Below are 23,968 nucleotides of genomic sequence, written 5' to 3'. Positions count from 1 at the left end.
TCTGATCACAATCCATACATCCATCAATTGTGTAAAGCACATTTATACATTCGTTGCCCTCATCATTCTCAAAACATTTGCTCTCCACCTAAGCCCTTGGCATCAGCTCCTCCTGATCTTCTTTTGAATTCTGATTTTGTAGCATGATGATCTGAGAAGATACTTTGTAGTATTTCAGTGTTTTAAAATTTTATTGAAGCTTGTTTGTAGCCTAAATTATGGTTTGTTCTGGAGAATGTTCTACATGCACTGGAAAGAATGTTTGTTATTGTTGGGTAGAGTGTTTTGTATATTTCTAAAAAGTTAAGTTAACTGACTGTATTATTTAGTTCTTCTATGTCTTTGTTGCATTTCCTTCTAGTTAGTCTGTCCTTCATTGAAAATGGTGTATTAAGGTTTCCAACTAGTCTTGTAGTCTACTCTAACTTAAATTTTGTTAGGCGTTGGTTTATGTATCTTGAGCCTTTTTCCCTTGGTGTGTAGATATTTACTATGGCTATGTTCTCGTTATCAATTGATACTTTAATCATTGTATAATATCTTGTCTCTTATGCTGGTCTTTACCTTAAACCCACTGTCATGAAGTCGTTTTTGTCTCAAAGTGATTCCATATAGAGGTTCTGAGGCTGTAAATCTTTTCAGGATCGGTCACCCCAACTTTCTCCAAGTTGCTGGTGTTTTCAACCACCTAGCTGTTGTTAGCAGTCCAATTGCATGTGACAGGTGCTTTTTTTTCAGTTCTGAAAGTCTAATTTATCAGAAATCAATATCTTCTGTGCTTTTGGGTGCACAATTAGCTTGACATATATGTTCTAACCTTTGATTTTTATTTTTTTATTTCTTTTTAAAATTCATAATTGAGATTTTTGCATCACGTCAAGAAGACTTGTACAATTGCTACCACAATCAGTTTCCAGACGGTCTTTTTCTACATGGACTCCTTGACATATTATCTCCCTTTTACCCCACCCCCACCACTGTGCCCGCTCCCCCCAAACCTTTAGTCTTCTTGCTGTCCCTGTAATTCATCAGTCCTGGGTCTCGTATACTGGAAAATGGAAGAGCATTTCATCTAACTTCAAGAGGGTGACCTCCAGTGACCTAACATCTCTGAGAGACCCCGAATAGGAACAAACCAAAACCAAACCAAACAATGCAAACCAAAAATAGAGATCATTTTGGAAAGCAGATCGGCCCAGCTGGCATCATGGGGGAAGGGGGGACGGGAAATCTGCTGACAAAGTCTTAACTGTTCAGGTCAGATTTGTGCCTTTGACCTTCTATCCTCCTCTCTCCCAAGCACTCTGTGTAGGGACCCCTTTCCTCCCATCCCTCGATTTTAGTCAGGAGGAGTTCTCCTAGGCTTATTTCCTGTGTCGTTCCACAAACGAATCTCGGGCTCCCGCTGTCATCCATTGCCTCTGCACATCAGATTCTCACAATAATCTTTCCTTCGACTTCAGATTATATGGATTCCCATCCTTTGGTGACTGATGATCGTGTGCTTCTTCCATGCGGACTTAGTTGACATCTCACTTAGATGTCTGCTTGTTTGGAGACAAGCCTTTAGGATATTTTTATTTTCTTATTATCTTTGTATTTAAACTGTATTTCTTATAGACAGCATATTTATAGGTCCTGTGTTCTTATTCATGCTCCTACTTTGTATCTCTTGGCTGTCATTTAAAATTTTTTTTCTTTGTGTGTGTGTATTTATTTATTTGTTTATGTGTGTAGTGGATTATTTGTTCCATATAATTTGCTGTGCTGAGTTAATATTTTTGTGTTTGGGTTTTCTAGCCCTCTTCTTCATTTCTGTTGTCTTAGTGTTTACTAAATCTATGATTTTCCTTTTAAAAAATTAATTGAACGAATTATTAGTTTTCTTTGAGGTTACTCTGCAATTTATTAATTTCTACCCAAGTTTAAACTCTGTTCAGTCTTGAAGTCTACTTGAATTTCTCTTCATTTAGAAGTTTTGTAACTATACTATTTACTTTAACTATGTAATTGTCTTTGTTTACAATTGAATATTTCTTGTCTCCTACTATTAATCTTGTTCATTTGTTCTACGTCTATATTTGGGTGAACTGGGTAATTTGTCATGTATATGAATCTCAGGTTATTGTGTGCCATTGTTGGTTCTCTATCTGAGGAACTTCCTTCACTGTTTCTTTGAAGGTTGAGCTTGCTTTTAGAAATTCCTTTAATTATTGTTTATGTGATGATGGACTAATTAAACTGTTGTATTTGCAGGTCAGTTTTGCTGGGTGTGTAATTCTTGGTTTACAGTTAATTTTTCCTTATTTGTATATCCCATTACCTTAATGCAGGGGCCCTCACACTTTTTAACCAGGGGGCCAGTCCCCTGTCCCTCAGACCCATTGGAGGGCCGGACTATAGTTTAAAAATAAACTATGAACAAATTCCTATGCACACTGCACAGATCTTATTTTGAAGTAAAAAAACAAACAGGGCAAAAACACCCAGTGGGTGTGATAAATGTCCTCGGTGGGCCACAGTTTGAGGACGCCTGCCTTAATGTCTTCCTGGTTTCTCCTGAGAAATTACAGCTTAGTCTTAATGTTTCTCTTTTGTAGGGAGCTTTTTTATCCCCAAGTTGCTCTCTGGGTTGCAACCCATGGGTTGAGAACTGCTGCTCGAGCAGATTAGTATTGAGAGATTTGTCTTTAGGATCACTTATTTCATTGTCTGTAAATGTGCAAAAATAAGTCCTTTAGGGATTGAACCATCAATTGATTTTCTCCTTTGCACTTTAATATATTATCTATATCTGAAATCTTGGTATATACAATTATCTTCTCATAAACTATTTGCTCTTTTGGTATCATCTCTGATTTTTTTATTTTGTCCATTTGCTCTTAGGTGGTATTTTTATTATTATTCCTTCCAATGTTTTGTGTGTTTTTCTTGATTTCATATTCAGCCTTCTCAATCTTTCTCTCAAGTCATTAAAGGTATCTAAATATTATTCTCTCAAATGTCTTACCAGGTAGTTCCAATGTCATTTTTCCTCTCAACGTGGCTTTCTGGCTCTTTATTTTGGTCATTTGTTTGAGCTATTTTGTCTTGTTTCTCTACCCTCCCCCCTCCCAATGCTGTCTTGTTTCTTTTTCTGCAGTGAAATTGCATGTTTACTTGAGGCCATTGCAGTGTTACTGGATATGTGTTTCCTTGATGATTGCACACTGAGGCTTTCTTGGGTACTCACCACCTGTCTCTTGGTTGTGATAGGGCATCAGTGTCTGCTCAAATCTGTTTGTTGTTTTTGTAGCAGAGTTGAGAAGAGATTTGTCTAGTATGTCCTTCTGTTGATTGTATAGAATTGCCAGGAGTCAAAATCGAGTAGATGGCACTGTTGGTTTTGGCTTCTATTTTTGATTAGATAGTGCAAGAGTGGGTTGTGGCCCTCGCCCAGTGAGTGGGGCTGCAGGAGGTGTGGCTGTGGTTGGGAAAGGTGAAGAATACAGTGACAACTCCTGTCAGGTGGGACAAGGAAGGAAAAAGACACATAACAACAACAGAAAAGAAGATAATTTTTAAGGAAGAAAAATAGTACAATATAGGAAAACAAGCAAATCACAGGAGCAGGTGCCTTGATGCAGCATGGCCATCCTTCTGTTTACCAGAAGTGTGGGAAACAAGGGTTGGTTTTCTGGTCATCAGCCCATCAGTGTGGGCGCTTTTGCTGTTGCGCTGCTGTCCCAGTGCAAAGCTGCTGCAAGCTTAAAGCGCCGTGTTGCTTCACGCTAGCTGATCGTCCACCCTTTCCGTCTGTCTCCTCTCTTAACGCTTCTGTTCACCTTCTTCTCCTAGCTGTTATTCGATCCACTTCTCCAGCCTTTTCTCGGAAGCCGAGGTTTCCAGGGTTATCATCTGTATATGTTTCATGTAATCTCTGTGTCTTTGTTATCCAGCAGCTTACTGGAAGTGAAGATTTAAAATTTTCTAATATCAGAATTGAAGTTTCCTTAAAACATGCAATACCAGTTTACAACAGTTTTTAGAAGGCAAGTGTGCAGAAATAAGTTCTTTAGGGATTCAATCACCGTTTCCGAAACCGATTTCATCGAATTTGGTGGCTACCAGGACACTTTAGAATGGGAAAGTGCCAAGGTCACCCTGAAAAATCAGAGTTGAAACCCATGTTTTTTTTTTTTTTTGAAACCCATGTTTTCTAATGCCTGCGCACAGCATCTGTGACTTCCAGCCTTTATGGACAAGATCGGCTATAAGATTATCTTTGAGCAGTTTCCAGATTTGATTTAAAAAAATCATTTTCTTGGGGGCTCATACAACTCTTAGCACAATCCATACATACATCAATTGTGTAAAGCACATTTGTACATTCATTGCCCTCATCATTCTCAAAACATTGGCTCTCCACTTAAGCCCCTGGCATCAGCTCCTCATTTTTCTCCTCCCACCCCACTCCCCCTCCCTCATGAACCCTTGATAATTTATAAATTATTTTGTTATATCTTGCACTGTCCGACATCTCCCTTCACCCACTTTTCTGTTGTCTATCGCCCAGGGAGGAGGTTATATGTAGATCCTTGTAATCAGTTTCCCCTTTCCAACCCACCCTCTCTCCACCCTCCTGGTATCGCCACTCTCACCACTGGTCCTAAAGGGATCATCTTTCCTGGATTCCCTGTGTTTCAAGTTCCAATCTGTACCAGTGTACATCCTCTGGTCCAGCTGGATTTGTAAGGTAGAATTGGGATCATGATAGTCGGCAGGGGGTGGGGTGCATTTAGGAACTAGAGGAAAGTTGTATTTTTCATCAGTGCTACATCTCCTCCCCAAGACCCTCTGTAAGGGGATATCCAGTGGCCCACAAATGGGCTTTGGGTCTCCACTCTGCACTCCCCCTCCATTCACAATGATATGATTTTTTGTTCTTTGATGCCTGATACCTGATCTCTTTGACACTTCATGATTGCACAGGCTGATTTGCTTCTTCCATGTGGGCTTTGTTGCTTCTGAGCTAGATGGCTGCTTGTTTACCTTCAAGCCTTTAAGACCCCAGGCACTATATCTTTTGAAAGCCGGGCACCATCAGTTTTCTTCACCACATTTGCTTATTCACCCGCTTTGTCTTCAGCAATTGTGTTGGGAAGGTGAGCATCATTGAATGCCAGTTTAATAGAACAAAGTGTTCTTGCTTTGAGGAACTACTTGAGTGGAGGCCCAATATCCTTCTGCTGCCTTAATACTAAACCTATAAATATATGCACCTAGATCTATTTCCCCATCCTCATATATAATATATAAATATATTTGCATATGTACATGCCTTTATTTAGACCTCTATAAGTGCCCTTTGCCCCCTAGCTCTTTCCTCTATTTCTTTTGATGTTCCTCTTGTCCCACTATCATGCTCAGTCTTCCTTTGGGTTTCAGTAATTCCTCTTGGTTACATTGCCCTTGATCATGCCCTACCAGGCCTTCTATATCCTCCTCACCACCGCTTTGGATCACTTGTTGTTCCTTTGCCCCTGGGTTTGTTAACACCACTACTTTCCCCCCACCTTCCCCTTTCCCATGTCCCACCGGAACTGTCGGTCCCATTGTTTTCTCCTCCAGATTGTTCATCCAGCCTATCTTATTTAGACAGACTTGCGGAAATAATAACATGCACAAAAACAAGGCAGAGCACAACCAAGCAACAATATACAACAAAACAACAACAACAAACCAATGACAAAACAAAACACAAGAAAGAAAAGCTTGTAGTTATTTCAAGGACTCTTTCTTGGCCTTTAGGAGTGTTTTCCAATAGAGTTTAGATTTGATTTGATGCCTCATAGATTCCGTCTGTCAGTATGATTCAGTGCAGAAAGAGGAATCCTGGAGTGAAGCTGAAATGCATAATCTATACTTTCTTCTGGAATTGACATTGCTGAAAGTACTGGACTGGACGTGGCTCTCTAGGCTTTGTTTCCTAGAGCTAAAAGCAAGGAAACTTGGGTTTACTTAGAATTTCTTGCTGCCAGAAGTTGGGGTAGCTCTCCTAGTGGAGCCCCTTTAGTGGTTGCTGACGCGATCTTCCCGCGCTCGTTGTCTGCTGGCCATGTTCCTGCTCTCGGAAGATGCTGACTTGGAGTCAACGACTCCTTCTTTTTGTAATTGGGAAAAGGATAGTGCAGTAGGGGGTGTGTGTTTGTTTTTAATGCAGTTGTGTGTTACTTCATCAGAGATGGATTCTGATGTTATGACAAGTTCTAGGAGCTGGTGGCTTGATTTTACTTAGTCCTCATGAGGAAATACCCGGGTTTTCCTTTTGTTAATGGGTGCTGCTGGTCTCATCTTTGGCTGTGGATTAAGGGGACCCCATTTTAGTGGCAGGCCTGAAAGAGACCATCTTTAATCGTAGGTATCCAAGAGCCCTGTGCTTGAGGTAGCACTGGAGTCTGCTCACTCTCCAATTATTGACATCAGACACCTAGTAGTGAAGACATCACAGCTTTGCGTGCCTCCAAGAAGTTCAGAATGACGTTTCAATTTTGTTTGAATATAGCCCTATTTCCCCTTATCTTTCTGATTGCATATAATAGTGCATGGTCTCTTGAGACTGGCTCCACAGTATATTACTGTAGTATTCCTGGTGGTATCATGATCTCCTAGTAGTCCTAGTTTACCACTGTGGCTGCATTACATATGTGTTTCCCAGCAGGAAATGGCAGACAAACTCTAAAAGGTATGTGAAATAACATCAAGATTATGATTAAAGCAATTATTGTTTCACCAGCGTGGTTGTTACGTACGTCATTTTAGTTTAGGACACTGCTGTTTGTTTGTTTCCTCCTCCAGTTCTGTTCAGATACTAGATAGATTCATTCCATTCATCAGAAGCCTTTGGAAGACAGAATGGATCAGAATCCACTTATCAATATGCCATTTCCTAACACACACACGCGCACACACACAGAGTGACCCCCCACACTCCCTCCACCCCCGATTCCGTACATAAGCATTACTTAGGTTTAGTGAGAGAGCAGAATAGAAGGAACTTGAAGCAAGTACTCAAGGACCATACTGTCTTGAAACTGTAAAACATCCCGAGTGTCTTAATTCTCTACTGCTGCTGTCATGGAAATAGCGCAAGTGGGAGACTTGCACAAACAGAGGTTTGTGGTCTCACGGTCGGGAGAACGGAAGCCCTGATTCAAGGTGCTGGCGAGGGAACGGCTTGCCTACTTTCTCTCTCTTTCAGTTCTGGTAGAAAGTCCTTGTCCCTTCACCTCTTTCTTCCTAGTTCCTTGGAGATCTTGAGTCTTGGCATTCACTTCACCCGATCTTTCCTCCTTTTGCCTGCTGTTTTAACATAGTTTACAGCCCCAGATGGGAGCGCTGGTCGTACAGTGGGTTCTATGGTGGGCTTCTAACTCTAAGGTTGGCAGTTTGAGCCCACACACTGTTCACAGGGAGAATGATGTGTTTCTTCTCGCCGAAGATTTAAAGCCTCAGAAATATAGGGTCTCTATGGGTATCGAGGAGATGGATTGACATATTGGCTGTAACTGTGTGCTCAAGCATAGGAATAATTGTGAGGATGAAGCAGGACTGGGCATTGGATCACATTGTGCATAAGGTCCTCTGGTTTGGATCCGACTCGATGGCACCTAAAAACTTCATGGGTCAGAGTCGGGTTGATAGCAGTGGGTTTGAAAGGAGCCCTGGTGGTGTCTTTGTCTGTATGTTGAGCTGCTAAATGCAAGGTCACAGGCTTGAACCCACCGACTGCTACAAAGGAGACAAAGGGGCTGTTTACTGTAAAAATATAAAAAGCCAATAAGCCCAAAGAGGCAGAGCTGCTCAGTCCTAAGACTCAGAGGCAGTGAGTTTGTTTTCCCACATCTTATAGGAGATTGCCTCAAGGCACACTCAACACCAGAAATAACCGTTCCCAACAAGATTGTAACACAAACTCAAAACCAAACTTGGGTTTTTTTTGCCTGTTTGAAATGAACTTGTATGTCACTAGAAATTCCAAGTCCACATTACTTTTACTTTTCCTCCCTTTGTTAGCCACTCAGACCACTGTTTAGACCCGAGGGGTAAGGAATTGGCAGGTTTGCTAAGGCTTCGCTTTCTTTTCTTTCCAACCCAAATATCAACCAAGGCACCTAATTTTACCACAAAAACTGCGTTGAAAATGTGCTGCGTTGAAAATGTGCTGATGGTGCCCAAGGGACCAGGTATAAGGCATCATGCAAAAAAAAAAGATATAAGTGTGTGTATGTATGTGTATATATGTGTATATGTATATATGTATGTATATATATGTATATATAAATATATTATATTAAATGAAGGGGGAAGTGCAGAGTGGAGACCCAAAGCCCAAGTGTTGGCCAATGGACATCCCCCCAAAGAGGGGTTTAGGAGAGGAGATGGGTTAATTAGGGTGTGAGGTAGTACCGATGAAGAACACAGCTTTCCCCCAGATCCTGGATGCTTCCTCCCCCCAACTACCATGATCCGAATTCTACCTTGCAGGGCTGGATAGGACAGAGGCTGTACACTGGTGCATATGAGGGTTGGAGGTACAGGGAATCCAGGGTGGATGATACCTTCAGGACCAAGGGTGTGAGGGACGATGCTGGGAGAGTGGAGGGTGAGTGGGTTGGAAAGGGGGAACTGATTACAAGGATCCACATGTGACCTCTTCCCTGGGAGAGGGACAGCAGAGAAGGGGGGAAGGGAGACTCCGGATAGGGCAAAATATGACAAAATAACGATGTATAAATTACCAAGGGCATATGAGGGAGGGGAGAATGGGGAGGGAGGGGGAAAAAAAAAGAGGACCTGATGCAAGGGGCTTAAGTGGAGAGCAAATGCCTTGAGAATGATTGGGGCAGGGAATGTATGGATGTGCTTTATACAATTGATGTATGTATATGTATGGATTGTGGTAAGAGTTGTATGAGTCCCTAATAAAATGTAAAAGAAGAAAAGAGAAAAAAATGATTAGGGCAAAGACTGTACAGATGTGCTTTATACAATTGATGTATGTATATGTATGAACTGTGAAAAGAATTGTATGAGCCCCAATAAATTAAAAAAAAATTTATAACCCCCCCCCCAAAAAAAAAGAAAAAAAAAAAGAAAATGTGCTGAAACCTGGGCTTGTCCTCGCGTGTATGCGTGGCGTTTGTTGGTGGGTGTTTTTAAGGGGTGCACGTGGTCCAGGGCGTTGCACAGTGTCCGTCTCGACCTAAGACGCTGGGCCTTCAAGCCCTCGTCAGTGTGCTTCTCCCTGGGCTCCCTTCCACCTTCCCAAACTGCTGTCTGTCCTAAGGAACTAATATTTCCAATGTGAGATCACTGGTAGTCTATCAAAACTTTAGTCACTACTGGACTGATGGTGGATATATCTTAAATATAGTACATAGGCATAAATGACTCACTGCCATTGAGTCCGTTCTGACTCATAGCTACCCCTGCTGTTTTGAGATTAGAACGCCTCATTTTCCTCCTGAAAAGCGCCTGTTACAGCCCAACACATCACTATAACATCACCAGGACTTCCTTAGTGCACAAGCATAGTGGCTACAAATGATACTTTCTTGAAAATTGTAGCTAATTTATGAACTTCAGACTCAGGTTTAAAAGTAATGCAAAAAAACAAAAAAAATCCTTTCTAAAATGGAAAAATGCATTGGGTTCCTAGTGTTAGTGAAGGTATTTTTACATTTGCTTTTTAGTATTTATAAATGCATTTGATTTTAACCTTATTAATTCAAAAGAAGTTTGACATGATAGTAGGGTCTAAAAACCAGAAACTTTATGTATTTTTCCCTTATGATTTTTATTTTGTAAAAATTGATCTGATGGATTGAGATTAAAAAAGCAACTAAAATATTCATTTCCAAATATTAATCTTATAAAATTTTTGGATTATACCATTCTAGTGTTTTTCTTAAAAAATCTGTGTATATATGCATTTATGTGTATGAGAAAGTGCATATGTGCACATTTATTTATTAATCATTTTATTAGGGGCTCAAACAACTCTTATTACAATCCCTACATACATTAATCGTGTAAAGCACATTTGTACATTCATTGCCCTCATCATTCTCAAAACTTTGGCTCTCCACTTAAGCCCCTGGCATCAGCTTCTCATTTTTTCCCCTCCCTCCTCTCTCCCCACTCCCTCATGAACCCTTGACAATTTATAAATTATTATTTTGTCATATGTGTGCACATTTAAAAATAATAAGATCACATTATAAATGTTTGGGGTTTTTCATCTTTTTTTGAAAATGATTTTTAAACTTTAATGGTATTGCTGTGTAGGATATTAAACATATTGTTTTAGTTTTTTTACTACGAAAATCCTATAATCATATTTTGATATAATCTTTGTATTACTGATTTTAGGTTTGATTGTTATTTTCTTTCATTAGATTGATGGGCATAGAGAAAGCAATTGCTTTTTTTTTTAACTCGCAGTTGTCATTATTGCCTTCCAGAAAGGTTCCCCACATTCATATTTCTAATATATAAAGAATTTTCTCTGTTTATTTTTAATACTTGTATTTAAATGTTTGATTTCATGGAGGTATAATTGGTTTATAATTTCCTGGAATGGAATTGTAGTTGATTAGTGATAATATGGATAATTCAATAATCTACTTTTAGTTCTTAGATGTGACTCTTTATGGAACTAAAAGGAAATATACTCAATTTTATCTAATTTCAGAATGACATTCTACCCCTCTCAAACCCAGTACCTGAAGATGTGGGAAAAGCTGACCAATTAAAAGATGAAGGTAAGTATTTAATATAAAAATTACTGTTTTCGTAAAGATTTTGGAAACTGAATCTGCAACCAGCCAGTATAATTCTGGTTTTCACTGCCTTGACTTGTTGTTTGGTGCCATTGAGTCTGTTTCGAATCATAGTAAGCCTGTGTTCAACTGAAACACTGCCCAGTCCTGTGCCATCCTCACAATTGTTCTTATGTTTGAGCCCATCGATGCAGCCACTGTGTCAAAGGCTTGCTGAAGTTCTCTTTTTCACTGCCACTTAGCAAGCACGATGTCCTTCTCCCCAGCCCCGGGACTGGTCTCCCCAGCCCTGATTCGGTTAGCCTAAGCCCACATGCTTCTCAGGAAACAAAAATGAATATGATGCATTGAAGCTGGACTACACAGAAAGGCTTCCGTGAAAGAAGCAGATTTGTTGAGAGCAAAACTTGCCAGATAAATAACTTATGAGAGGATTATATGTTTATGTTTGCTACTTGTATGGTGAGATCCCAAATGCTTATGTTTGATCTAAGGGGAAACTGATTTTCAGTAATTTCTTAATTTTTGGTTCATTTGGTGGTGTTGAATTCTTGGAAATTTGATTATCCACAATATTACATTATATTACACCTACAATATTATATTATATTATATTTCTAGCTGTTGTAACAGTCTTGGTGTTACCAGATAATTCACTCTTGAGAATCTGCATTCTGCTTTTTAGTTTTCTTTCAGAAATGGTAAATGTGGGAACTCCTCAGTGATACAGTATATTCCCTTCTAGTATCTTCTGCAGCACCTTTGGCTTAGCTCTGCACTTGACCTTAGCCAAAAGGCCAAGAAGCAGTGGTTTAAGTCTAGTAATACTGGTGAGCAAATGGGTGGGGATGCGGGGGTGTTGTCTCTCAGGCTTATTCTCCCTGCAAGGGACATTGCATTCCCTGGAGAGTCTCTTACGACGACGTACTGAGTGTCAGATGAGTTACAGGGCTGAGCAGAACAAGACGCGTTTGCCATGGTTACAGCATCGATAGATGGAATTTTTGCCTTTAATCAGATGACGAGGGGACCGTGTCAAGCACAGGCTGATCCAGGCTGTGTGTTGTAAGTATCTACGTGATCAAAGCTTTCTGGAAAGTTGTGTCGCTGATGAGTTCACACACTAGAACTCTGAGCTGGGAAAAAAAAATCAAATTAAATTATTTCCATTAAACATTAAATTCTTTCATGAATATTTCATGTAATTTTAAGTCAAATTGCCTATGTGCTGATGTACTTTGCTGACACCATTTCTGAACCCAAATACAAAGCCCATAGCCGACAAATCAAACATTTCTAAGTCTGTGAATCTAGATAGCTGCAGACAGCCACATCTTTCTCCCAGGGAGTGGCTGGTGGGTTTGAACCACCAACCATTCAGTTAGCCACCCAGGATTTAGTCACTGTGCCAGCTGGGTTCTGTATCATTTCTGAAACAAAATAAAACACAGAAACCAAGATACCAAGATTTACAAGGGAGCTTCATAAAGTTCATGGAAAACTTCCATTATCTTTAAATTCCATTTTCCAAGAATATTTTGAAGCTCCCTTGGATATGCAAAGAGAGGGAATACAGTGTGATTTGGGATTATAACATCATCTGTCTGGGTAAGTAGATCATGGTCGGTTCCCGTAATGATTGCAGCATAAAAAACTCTGTGGGACCGTTCTACTTTGTCCTATGACTTTGAGTTTGGATCGACTTGTAGCACCCAACAACAACATGGGCTACTTATGGTATTTAGAAATTTATCTTTCTAGAAATTGATCTTCAAACATCTTACTGGCTAATTAGCGTGAATAGGTTGCCAGTGTGAATAGGTTGCCAGCGTAACCGCAGTCCTGAGTGGCTGGCTATTCAAGCAGGTGTGTGTTATGAGAGGGATTGAAGGTGACTGAGGAGGGTATGGCGTCTAGAATGGGGTGGGGCCGCTCTAAGCAAGGGGAGCGAGACCAAGGAGAGAAGCGATCGGGGCTTGCCTGCGATCGTCAGAACTCTCAGAATGAGGTTTGTATTAGGTATGCAACATTCCTTTTTAAGACTTTCCACTGCTCACGAATGTGCACTGAAGGCGAAGAAAAAGATCAACTCTATAGAATAAGATTTATCTCCAGTGTAACTGAAAACTCCTGCCTGGTCCATTCATATTTACTGTATTTCTGATAGTTACAGTGTCTCTTTTGGATCTTTAATATACTTTTTCTGTGTTTTATGCTTACTGTACATGTTGATTATTTTAGGCAATAATCACATGAAAGAAGAAAATTATGCTGCTGCAGTGGATTGTTATACCCAGGCATTAGAACTGGATCCAAATAATGCGGTGTATTATTGCAACAGGTAAGCTGACACCATGGTAGCTTATTGTTCTTAGACCTTTGGAGTAATAGTTCTGAAAGAGAACTGTAAAGTGTGTTCATTTACAAAGGTCTGAAAGTTCAGAAAAAAGGGAGAGGAGGAGGAAAATAAAAATAAATGTAGAAAGTTAACGTAATAGAGGCAGCTGTTATCAAACTTTTGGCATCTTTTGTTCCACATAAGGTAAATATTTTTAGATTCAATGTTTTTACATAGCAGATCATAAACATTTTATTGAAATCTTTTGTAAGCATTATTTAAATAAGTATAAATGATTATTTTATTTCTGATTCTATTTTGAACTTCTAGCACTTCCCATTGTGCTTGACAAATATGATCTATGTTATTTTTGAATGATTGGCCTGACATACTTTAGTTTACATAGCGACTGTCTATAAAGTTACAGTCTCGGAAACCCACAGGAGCAGGTCTACCTTGTCTCATAGAGTTGCTATGAGTTGGCATTGACTGACTGGCAGTGAGTTTGATTTGGGGTTATTGTTCTGCTGATGGACATTGACTTTCTTTGTGTCCTCTCTCTCCCATTATTGTAAAGCTTTGGTGAACAACTTTGTTTTCTAAATATTTTCCCTAGAATTCACAGTTTCTATATTTTGGCCATATTCTTGGAAATGTGCATAGCAGGGCTGGCTAGTGGAAGAGACAGGAAAGAAAGTGTTGATGCAGATTGTAAAGTTATTCCAAGTTCTTTGAACTTGTTTAGGAAATGAGTTCCCTCTTCTAGGCGGATATGAGTATGCCTAGCATGCCCTTACCAGCATCAGATATTCACACGATTATTCTCTACTTAAAATGTAATCTTGTTATTTTATTATCAATTGACCTAATTTATATTTACTTAATTATTGGAGACTTCGGACCTTTTCCAAATGTTGATCATGTATAATTAAGATTTTGATCACTGTGTCAGGCCTTAGCCTGTTTGGTATTAGACTTACTCCTGTGTCTTTCTTTGCTGAGTTTTTTGTCACCGTGGGCTGATGCCTGTCATCAGCATTCTCGGGCTTCTTTGAAAGGTGCTGGCCGGAGGCTGGAGGCCGAAGGGGAAGGGCTGTCTCGGAGTGTTTCTTCTCCCTCTTTTTTAAAAAACTCCTTTCACCGGAGGCTCTTTGTCTCTTCTTTGCCTTCATCTCCCATGAGCGAGAACTGCAAACTCCCAGTTTAGCCCGGTGATCTTGGGCTGTAGACTCTGCTTTTTGTCCTTCGTCAAGGGACTGGGAAAAGCCACCAGGCTTTTTTGGCATGTAAGGTTCTCTCTCACTGGGGTAGTAAATGATTGCGTTCCAAATATGTCCGCTGCTACACGCTTCTTAACATTTTTTTGTATGATTATTATGCTTTTCAAAATGTGATGCACTCTGAATCAGTGTTATCCAACTGGACTTTTTGCAGTGATGGGAATGCTCTGTATCTTTGTTCCCACCATGACCATTGAGCGCTGGTAATGTAGCTACTATAATGAGGAACTAAAATTTCAAAGTTATTGTAAAATCCATTTATACTGATTAACTTAATGACTTCAATCTGAAATGTCATATGTGGCTACTCCTGGGTGAGAGAGCTATTAGACGATCATTCCAGTGTCATAAGTTATGATCATAGGTTGTTGTTATTGTCATAGGTTATTATTGGCTTCTTAATTTTTTATATAAAAGTTAAAAATACTTATGTAGTGAATTTTTTTTACCCCCAATGCTTTTTAGCTAAGTGTGTTCTTCATTTAGAGACTGGACTTCTAATTTCTTATTTTTCCTTTACATTTAAATTTTATCACCTCAAATCTACTTTGGTATGATTACTTTATTTACTTTTTAAATAATACTTTTATTAATTATATTTTTATTTTAATTTGTATGTGTTTATTGTAATTTGGGTGAAAATTTCACAGACCAAATTGTTTTCCATTCAGCAGTTTATATACATTCTGTTTCTTTTTAATCATTTTATTGACTCATACAGCTCTTACCACAATCCACACATATATCTATTGTGTCAAGCACATTTATACATATGTTGCCATCATCATTTTCAAAACATTTTCTTTCTACTTGAGCCCTTGGTATCAGCTCATTTCCCCCCTCCCTCACACTCCCTCCCTCATGAACCCTTGATAATTTATAATTTTTTTTCATGTCTTACACTGACCACTCTCCTTTCACCCATTTTTCTGTTGTCCATCCCCCTGGGAGGGGGTTATATGTAGATCACTGCGTTTGGTTCCCCCTTTCTCTCACTATCCCCTGAACCTCCTGAGTATCGCTGCTCTCATTATTGGTCCTGAGGGGTTTATCTGTCCTGGATTCCCTGTGTTGTAAGCTCTTATCTGTACCAGGGTACATGCTTTGGTCTAGCTGGATTTGTATGGTAGAACTGGGGTCATGATAGTGGGAGGGAGGAAGCATTAAAGAATTAGAGGAAAGCTGTATGCTTAGTCAGTGCTATACTGTACCCTGACCAGCTCATCTCTATATTTGCACTCTTTCCACAAGTTCTCTGGTTTCCCTTGTCCTTCTTTCATTCCCGTTCCTGCCTTCTAAGCTTTGATTAGGGCCAAGTGTTGATTTTTGGGTTTTTTTGGTCGATTGTACTAAGGAGTGTATTTCTCACTTGTTAGGCCTTCCTATTGTTGGACTGAAAGTTGGTCCCCAGGGGTAGGTTCAGTTCTGGCCTTGAAGGGTGGGCATGACTATATTAATCAATCTAAAATTTTTGTGACAGTATGTAATAAGAATTGCCTTTTCACTTATAGTAATGTCTTAGACTTCAAAAACCTCTCTAAATTAATTGGATTTACATTTTCATTGAGTTACTATGATCATAATTAGGATAATTATACCCATCCAAGGTGACCTTCTCCAACCACCTGGCCAACCATATTGAAGACATCTATATTTGTGACTATCCCAAAGACAAGTGACTCAATAGAATGAGGAAATTATTGGGCAATCTCATTAGTACTACAAGCAAGGAAAATTTTGCTGAAGATCTTTTAAATATGGCTGGATTGACAGGAAGTTCCCAGAAATTCAGTTGGGTTCAGAAGAGGATGTGGCATGAGGGACATCATTGTTAGTATTAGATGGATCTTGGTTAAAAAGAAAGAATGCCAAAAAGGCACCAATGTTTTATTGACTATACAAAGACATTGGACTGTGTAGATCTTAATAATTCCCGAATAACATTGCAATGAATAGAAATCCTAGAATATTTCATGGGACTTTTGAGGTACCTTGTACATAGACCGCAAGCAGTCATTCATGCAGAAGAAGAGGGGATACTACATGGTTTAAATTCGGGAAAGGTGTGCACCAAGGGTGTAGGTGTATCCTTTTGTCATACTTATTTAATCTGTAAACTGAGCCAATAATCCAAGAAGATGGGCTATCTGAAGAAGAATGCAGCATAAGGACTGGAGGAAGCCTCATTTATTCCCTGTGATATGTAGGTGACGGAACCTTGCTTGCTGAAAAGTGAAGAGCACTTGTGGATCCTCTAACTGTACCAATAAAGACCCTCATGATGAACAGAGCACATGTTGAAGTTGCCCGGCTTTCGCATGCATATGAGATGACTGAAAGCACGCACGCACGTGGATCAGACCCACCTTAGTCTTCAAAGTGTCAACCTCGCTATTTAGCACATTAAGGAGATCTTTTGTAGCACATCTGCCCTATGCAATATATCACTTCCTACTTTTAATTAGCAAAAAGAAAAAACACCTTCTGTGAAAACTGTTGTCCAAAAGTCCATCGATATTGATTTGAGCTGATTAAATCTGAATTATTAAATAATAGGTAACAAAATGTGAGTGTATATTGAATCTAACAATGTACACTCTTTAATATCTAGAATATTACATAAGTGATATCAGAATAAAACATCACATACAGATGCTCCTGGAAAAGAACAGCTACATCTGCAGGTGAGGAAGTGCAGTGAATTTACATGAGTGAAGTGCTTTCCCTTTTGAGCACAGAGGGAGGGAGGGGCTGGAATTCAAAGGCTTATGCTGAATGGCTTTTCCATTTCAAATGCTACTAAAAATCTTTAAGTCACAGACTAGGGCACCTTTGAAGAAAAGAACACTTTAGCCGTAATAGGCTTATTGCATAATTCTTTAATAATCTGAACAATTTCCGAGTAATGGCGAGGACTTGACGGCTACTTTGACTTTAACAGCGGCTTACATATTCTCCTTCTCACCCTCTGGACGGTTTCAGCCCCATAGGAACTCTGACTCTCACCGGCTTTGTTTCAACTGTTCTTTTGTTCATCTGTACTGATGACAGACTTCTCTCACTGGTCCCTCTAGTCCATCTCCTCGGGGGCCCTTGACCGTCTACATACCTGTTTAACATTCTTCCACCTGCTTCCTAAACCATACGGGAGCACAGTGACTCCATCGGGTTGACGACACTGAATTTGCTCATCAGCCTTCTGTTCAATCCATGAGTCAGTGAAAGTTTTACCTGTGAGACTTGTTTTCATCCAGGTAACAAGCTGCATGCTAACAGATGTGCTTGTTCTGGTAGCTGGCCCCATGGCAAACAGGGAAAGCTGGCAAAGGCAGCTCCCCTGAAAGGAACAGGAGGGAGAGCGCCCCTCTGAGCTACATTACGTCCATCTTTACTGTCTTCCACCCGAAGGACAGCCTATTATAAAGCTGTGTGTGCATAACTCCGATCTCACTGCCCTTGGCTTGATTCTGACCCGTAGAGACCCTATAGGACAGAGCAGAACTGTCCCTGTAGGCTTCTGAATCCATAACTCTTCACAGGAGTATTAACTTGTCCTTCTCCCGTGGAGGGACTGGTGGTTTTGAACTGCTGACCAAATAGCAGCGCGCTCTGTAACCACTACGCCACCTGGTGGCCCGTGTGTGCATAGTGCTAGTGAAAGTTAAAGCAGCATGGATGCAGCTCAAACCCAGACCCACTACATCTAGTGATCGATGCTGACTCATAAGGACCTTGTAGGACAGGGTAGACCCGCCCCTGTGAGTATCTGAGACGGTAACTCGGTAACTCTTTGCAGGCGAAGAATCTTGCTAAGAGCCTGCTCTTTGCCCCGCGCTTGGTAGCCGGCACATAACCACCGCAGGCCCAAAGGAGGAGTGATGGGAGCCAAGCCTGGTTTGGGCAGCCACAATAGATCCCAGGACAGTGACGGTCTATCTTCAGCACACGTCTGTTGCCCTTTCTGCAATGATGTGACTGGCACCTTGGTCGACTTTACAATACTGGGGATACATACTACCCTGGGAATGTTCCGGTGTCCACCCGTGGCCCTGAAATAATTAAAGCTTCATGGTCATCCAATGTGTCAGCATGATGAAAACCACACTTCATCTAGTTGGGCGTACGGGCCAATACCACAAGACAGGCGTCTCACGATAGCACCATGGGGAGGATGGGCCCCAGTGACCCAATCTCTTAAATTCTTGGAGATGTTCAAGCTTGAGAACCCAGCAGAATCTATCCATTTTGGTGTCAAGGAATTCTTCTCTATGTTAGAATATGTGCTGCCGAGCGAGCACAAGAATTCTATTTAAAGCAGTTTTCCATTTTCTGCGCACACATTCTGACGGGCCACAGACCCAGCGCCCTCCTTAACTGTCTTGCCCTCAAGACACAGAATGTCAGTGCAGATGGTGCCATGTTAACTGTTCAACACTCAGCTCTTTAACCAGGAGAAGCCAGAGACTTGGTTCGAAACCTCCGAGTCTCGACGCTGGCACCTGCGTTTCAGCCATTGCGTTGTTCTGGCTCACCCAGGACAATTTTCTCTATTTTGGACAACTCTATTGCGGGTCCCTTAGAGCAGGGCAAGCGGAAAGCGAACCTTGGCTCTAGAGGCTAAGGCAGAGGCCATGCTGGATTCTGTGTATTCTTCTGCCAGAGCCCAGGAGGGGACTCCCCCACCACCTGTTTCTTAACTGCTACTTCCTTCTTGGTTGATTGTGGATCAACGATACTGCAATACTTTCTTAATATATCCTGATGCTGCTTACTGGTCTTGTCGTGAAGATTTGTTTTACCCCCTTTATGTTGAGGTGAAGGCTGTCCAGACAAGGCGGACCTGCCCCTTTGTGTTTCCGAGGCATGCAGTGTTTGTGGGACCGGGAAGCCTCGTCTTTCTCCATAGAGCAGCTGGTGGCTTCAAACTGCTGACCTTGTGGTTGACAGCCCCACTCACAACCCCTAAGCCATCAAGGGCTCCTCTCCTATATTGGAGAGTGTCTCTATATAGCTCGTGACCAAGTGTCAGTGTTAGTAGATCATTGCTTATCGAGCTGTAGTGGTAACACGGCAGTGATGTCTGACCGAATCTAAATTCACTAGTAGGAAAGAGGATTAAGATCAACAGCCTGGGACTGATTCCTGTGAGGTGAAGGTCAGACATGCCCTTCATGCTACTGCTTTTTACTTTCCTTCCATGGCACACTCTGCTTCTCTGCTGGGTTCCACAATTTGTCACATTGGCCACACAGAACTTACAACCAATACTGTTATGGGGCATATTAGGGAAGTAACAGGTTATATATGATTCAGGATTACAAACAATTCCTGTTTCTAGTTCAGCTCTTCTTTGAGGACAGACAGCCTTTTTTCAAGGGTGCCTGCAAGTATGCCTCTATCAGACTTTGGCCTCTTGGCCCTGTGGCCTCTGCCCTACTTGTGCAGGCTCTTTTAGCGCAGCCAATACGTGAGAGAAGCTCTTCACTCTACTGGCAAGCCTCCTGCCTGAAAACATTCTGTGTTCTCACTCTTGGCCAGGCAGCCAGCCTGTCAGTCTCCCATCAGGCTCTCTGTTCTGCTGCCATCGCTTGTTCTGATCTCTCGCCATCTCTGGGGTCACAGCTCTCTGGTTCCTTCCTGTATTGAGATTCTCAGCACAGAGGTTCTGAATGCATTCAACTCCTGGCCCGTCCAGGGGGTCGTGAGATCCTCTTTCTTCTGGCATGGCATATTTTAAGCCTAGCAGGATAGCAGAGCTGACCAATTCCAACGACAGGGTTCTGTATACCTTTGCATGACTCCACTCCTACAAGGTTGCCGTGCACCTTATTTACATCATTGGCAACTGTCTGATTCCCTTGGTGGGCCCCGTGCACCTCACATTTGCTGGGTCAGAATCCACGCAATAGCAGTGAGAGAAACCCAGCCATGTGGTGGGCGTCAGAAAGACTATATGGCTAGAAGGGCCAAATTAAGTAATTTACTGTAAGGGCGCAGCAAGTCCCATACTTTTACTATGCAAATAAATTGTTTTTAATGAAATCTGTAATCAGGAAGAGTCCCCTACTGGTATTCTACTAGATGGGATTTATGGAAATACCTAAGCTTGCTTTTTATTTCATTGTTAAATTGAAATTATGAAATAATAATTGTTCTCTTTTGCATTTAAAATAGTAAGTAATAAAAGCATGCATTCTAACATGAAAAACCTAGTAAATTTTGTTCATACATTTAATGCAAATATTAAATAAAGCTTTAGGTCCTTTTTTGAGGCTGTAAAAAACTCAGGAGCTAATGGTTTTGACAATTACCCCTTGTCACCTTTCTTAGCCAGCTAAATGCTCCATTTTTATTCTTTTCTTACTAGTCAAAATATTTTTCACATCTAAGCTTGCTAGGATTCACCAATATTTATTTTTATGTAAGTTTTTTTTTTCCTTTTTAAATTAGAAAATGACCCACTGACAGCTTTGGTCAGACAGACTCACACAGGCGTCTTTTGCAGCATTTATCTTTTACCTTGTCCTCTGAGGACCCTGCTGACTTTGAGCCCTTCCATGGAAGTCAAAGAGCAGTGGGACAAAATCTTGCTCACACAAACACAGCAGGACATGAAGCTATTGTTTTCTTGTCTCCGACCTCGGCTACACAGTACTGAAGTCAGTGTTCCGGGCACTCTCGCCCTTCGCTGTAGATTTCTGCACTCTCTGATGTCTGCCATGTCAGAACAGCAGCGTTGGGTCTTCAAGGGACTGAAATGGATTTCTTTGCAATGTTGGTTGAGTTTGAGGGACATACTCAGGGCTGTAGGGCAGACGGGATAGAGTTTCCCAATGCGCTTCCTGAGGACAGTCCTTGTCAACTTTGAAGAACGAGTAGGTGCATTGCTATGACGGGAAAAAAATTCTTGGGACAAATTTCTTGACTTTTTCTCCCCAGTACAGTTTTTAAAAAATTAAAACTTCTTCCTAAGGCTTCGGAATTGTAATCATCTTGTATCCTTTGAGAGAATCTATCAAAATTACCCCCTGGGGAGCCCCCCGAAAAACTGTTGCTATAACCTTTTGAGCCGGTCACTTTACCTCGACTTTAACTGGCCCAACAGATCACCTCAAAGCCACTGTTCTGATCGAACTGTTTGTTTGAAGTCACCTTAAGGAAACGAAAACAAGTGCATCAGAGGGCTGGTCTGCACCCATCCACTGGTCACAGAGACATGTGTAGGCCTGCTTTCTTTTGGATGTAACCATGCGTGTGTCAACTGGAACTCTAGCAGTAATCATTTTTTTACTGTCCTCATACTTTTTTTTATTCCCCTACACTCTTAAGCCCGTACCATAAAATCTATACAGCTTTATCATGTTTTGCTGTATCATTATTTGCATCTATGTTTTATTTCATTTGGTGAAGGGCAGAGAGTGGGCCTCGTATTTATGAGGAACCTTCAGAAAGATGGAATTAAAATATAATGGAACTTTCCTACAAGTTTTTAATCCCCTCATGTTTGTATTCCCCATGGTGCCTAGCCCCGTGCCTCCCAGGAGTTCAGAAAGGACTACAAGGATTTCTGGTGGTTTTGAAGTGATTAAGCATTTACATCAATAATTTTATATGTAAAACAATAAATAATTGAGGGTGTGATTTAAACCATTTGGTGTATGTTATACTATGAAGCTAGCTGCTCATTTTCCGTGTCTTTCCTCCCTAAGAAAACATGGTGTAAAAAAACAAAACATGGTGTATACAGTTGTACATAGTTACATGAAGTCCATGGTGAAGGTCCTAAGCAAACATGGTGTATACAGTTGTACATACTTACATGACGTCCATGGTGAAGGTCTGCTCTCCCGTGTGGTTTCAACCTGCTGAACTTTTGGTTAGCAGCCTATGCCTCATTCTTTAGGGGAGTACACAGTCTCTTTTCTACCACGCAACAGATTGAACTACTGGCCTTGAAGTTCAATGTCCAGTGCTTAAACCATTGTGCCACCACTGCTCCGTTTTCTCATTTTACAACAGTGAAATACTAATCACTTCACAAGGTGATTGGGAAGAGTGATCAAATGCGACAAAGTCCCTAGCATCGTGTTAACTTTATATATAGATATTTTTTTTCCTGCCCCAAAGGCAATATAAGACTTTTTCAGCTGAAGAATTGGTGTTTGCTTTGATGCATGCATACCGTACAGTGTGAGAAATCTGATGTGTTGTTGTTTTTCTGCTTTATTTTCTCCAAAAATAGAAGACAAATCATTTCCATGCTTTTCCTCTAGTAAGGTAAAAGAGCTGGAGGATATTTGAAAACCTGGTGACTGACTGCATTGTTCTTCTGAAAGACCATTGGTTCTGCCCTGATAACCAGGCAGCAGAGGCAGAGAGAGCACCACATTGTTATTCTGCTCGGACACGGCTCTGTTTGGCTTCATCTCACAGGAGATTCAAATACAGCCTGGCTTCTCTTCCCTTTCCTGGTCTCAGAAGCTCAGCTGCCTCGCCCCTCCTTGTGTGAGCAGCACCCATTGGCCTTCATCCTGCTCGCAGTTAGTGATCTGAGGATGCGTGAGGGTTGAAATAATGATTTTCTTTCTTCTTTCGCCTTCCCCTCCTCCTTGTCCATCTGGGTGTGATCCTGCTCTGCTTCATTGCTTGTCTTGTTGTCGGGCTCTGTAGCCCAAGATCAGGGGTTCTTTTTTGATGCCTCCTTTCCCAGCATCCTCCCAACTGCTCCTTTGTTCCCACCTCCATTTCCAACACGATTGCCTCAGTTTCAGTTAAGGTTAACTTTTGGTAGACTCGTGTACTATTAACTTAAATTGAACTTTTTAAAATGTGAAATTGATCATTTGACGTTCACTAGTTCCAAATACTATCATGGTCCAATGTAAGCACATTAGGATACATTTTATAACATATACTTTTCTTTTAACTTTCTTATCTCCACGGTCCTCCTGCCTCATTTTTGTTCTCGTTACCTTCCATATACATGTCATGTAAAATATTCTGTGTATTTTAAAAATACCGATGGACCATCCCCTTCAATGTTTTGCCTGCTTTGAATATTTCTCTGCCTTTAATATTTCTCACCTTACCCAATTAGTCATCCTTCAAAATCCTGTTTGGTTTTGTCTCTTTGGGGAAGATTGATTTAATTTCTCCTTTCTCCAATCACACTGAGCACACCTCTATACCCGTCTCCCTGTTAATCTCAAAGTGCTCTTCTACATGGTAGTTCCTAGTAAACTATGCCTACTTAAATGTGAATTAATCAAAACATAAAGAAAACAGTTCATTCCTTATTTACATTAACCACATGTCAAGTGCTCAATTCTCACGTGTAGTTTAGCAGCTGTCATACTGCGTATAGATAAGAGCATTTTCCCATGATGAGAATTTCCACTGGACAGCTCAGGTTGGGTCACACACACCTTCTCCTGTGCTGCCTCTTCCCTTGAGATGTCCACGGTTACACTTTCCATACTGATCATCTATTCTTTCACAAGTTGGGCTTTCTGTTCCCATAAACAGTT

General features: G+C 40.9%; 1 protein-coding gene across 1 annotated transcript in view; it reads left to right on the top strand.

Annotated features, from left to right (window-relative positions):
• Nucleotides 1-23,968, top strand: part of SGTB (small glutamine rich tetratricopeptide repeat co-chaperone beta) — a 47,763-nt gene that overhangs the window by 14,288 nt on the left and 9,507 nt on the right. The window contains exons 4-5 of the mRNA XM_075541097.1: nucleotides 10,736-10,805; nucleotides 13,065-13,164. Coding sequence (XP_075397212.1) covers nucleotides 10,736-10,805; nucleotides 13,065-13,164 — 170 coding nt within the window. The remainder of the gene's footprint in view (nucleotides 1-10,735; nucleotides 10,806-13,064; nucleotides 13,165-23,968) is intronic.

Source organism: Tenrec ecaudatus, chromosome 2 (genome assembly GCF_050624435.1).
Source record: "Tenrec ecaudatus isolate mTenEca1 chromosome 2, mTenEca1.hap1, whole genome shotgun sequence".
Taxonomy (NCBI): Eukaryota; Metazoa; Chordata; class Mammalia; order Afrosoricida; family Tenrecidae; genus Tenrec; species Tenrec ecaudatus.
The sequence above is the reverse complement of the archived record's forward strand: the minus strand, read 5'-3'. Positions and strand labels throughout refer to the sequence as shown.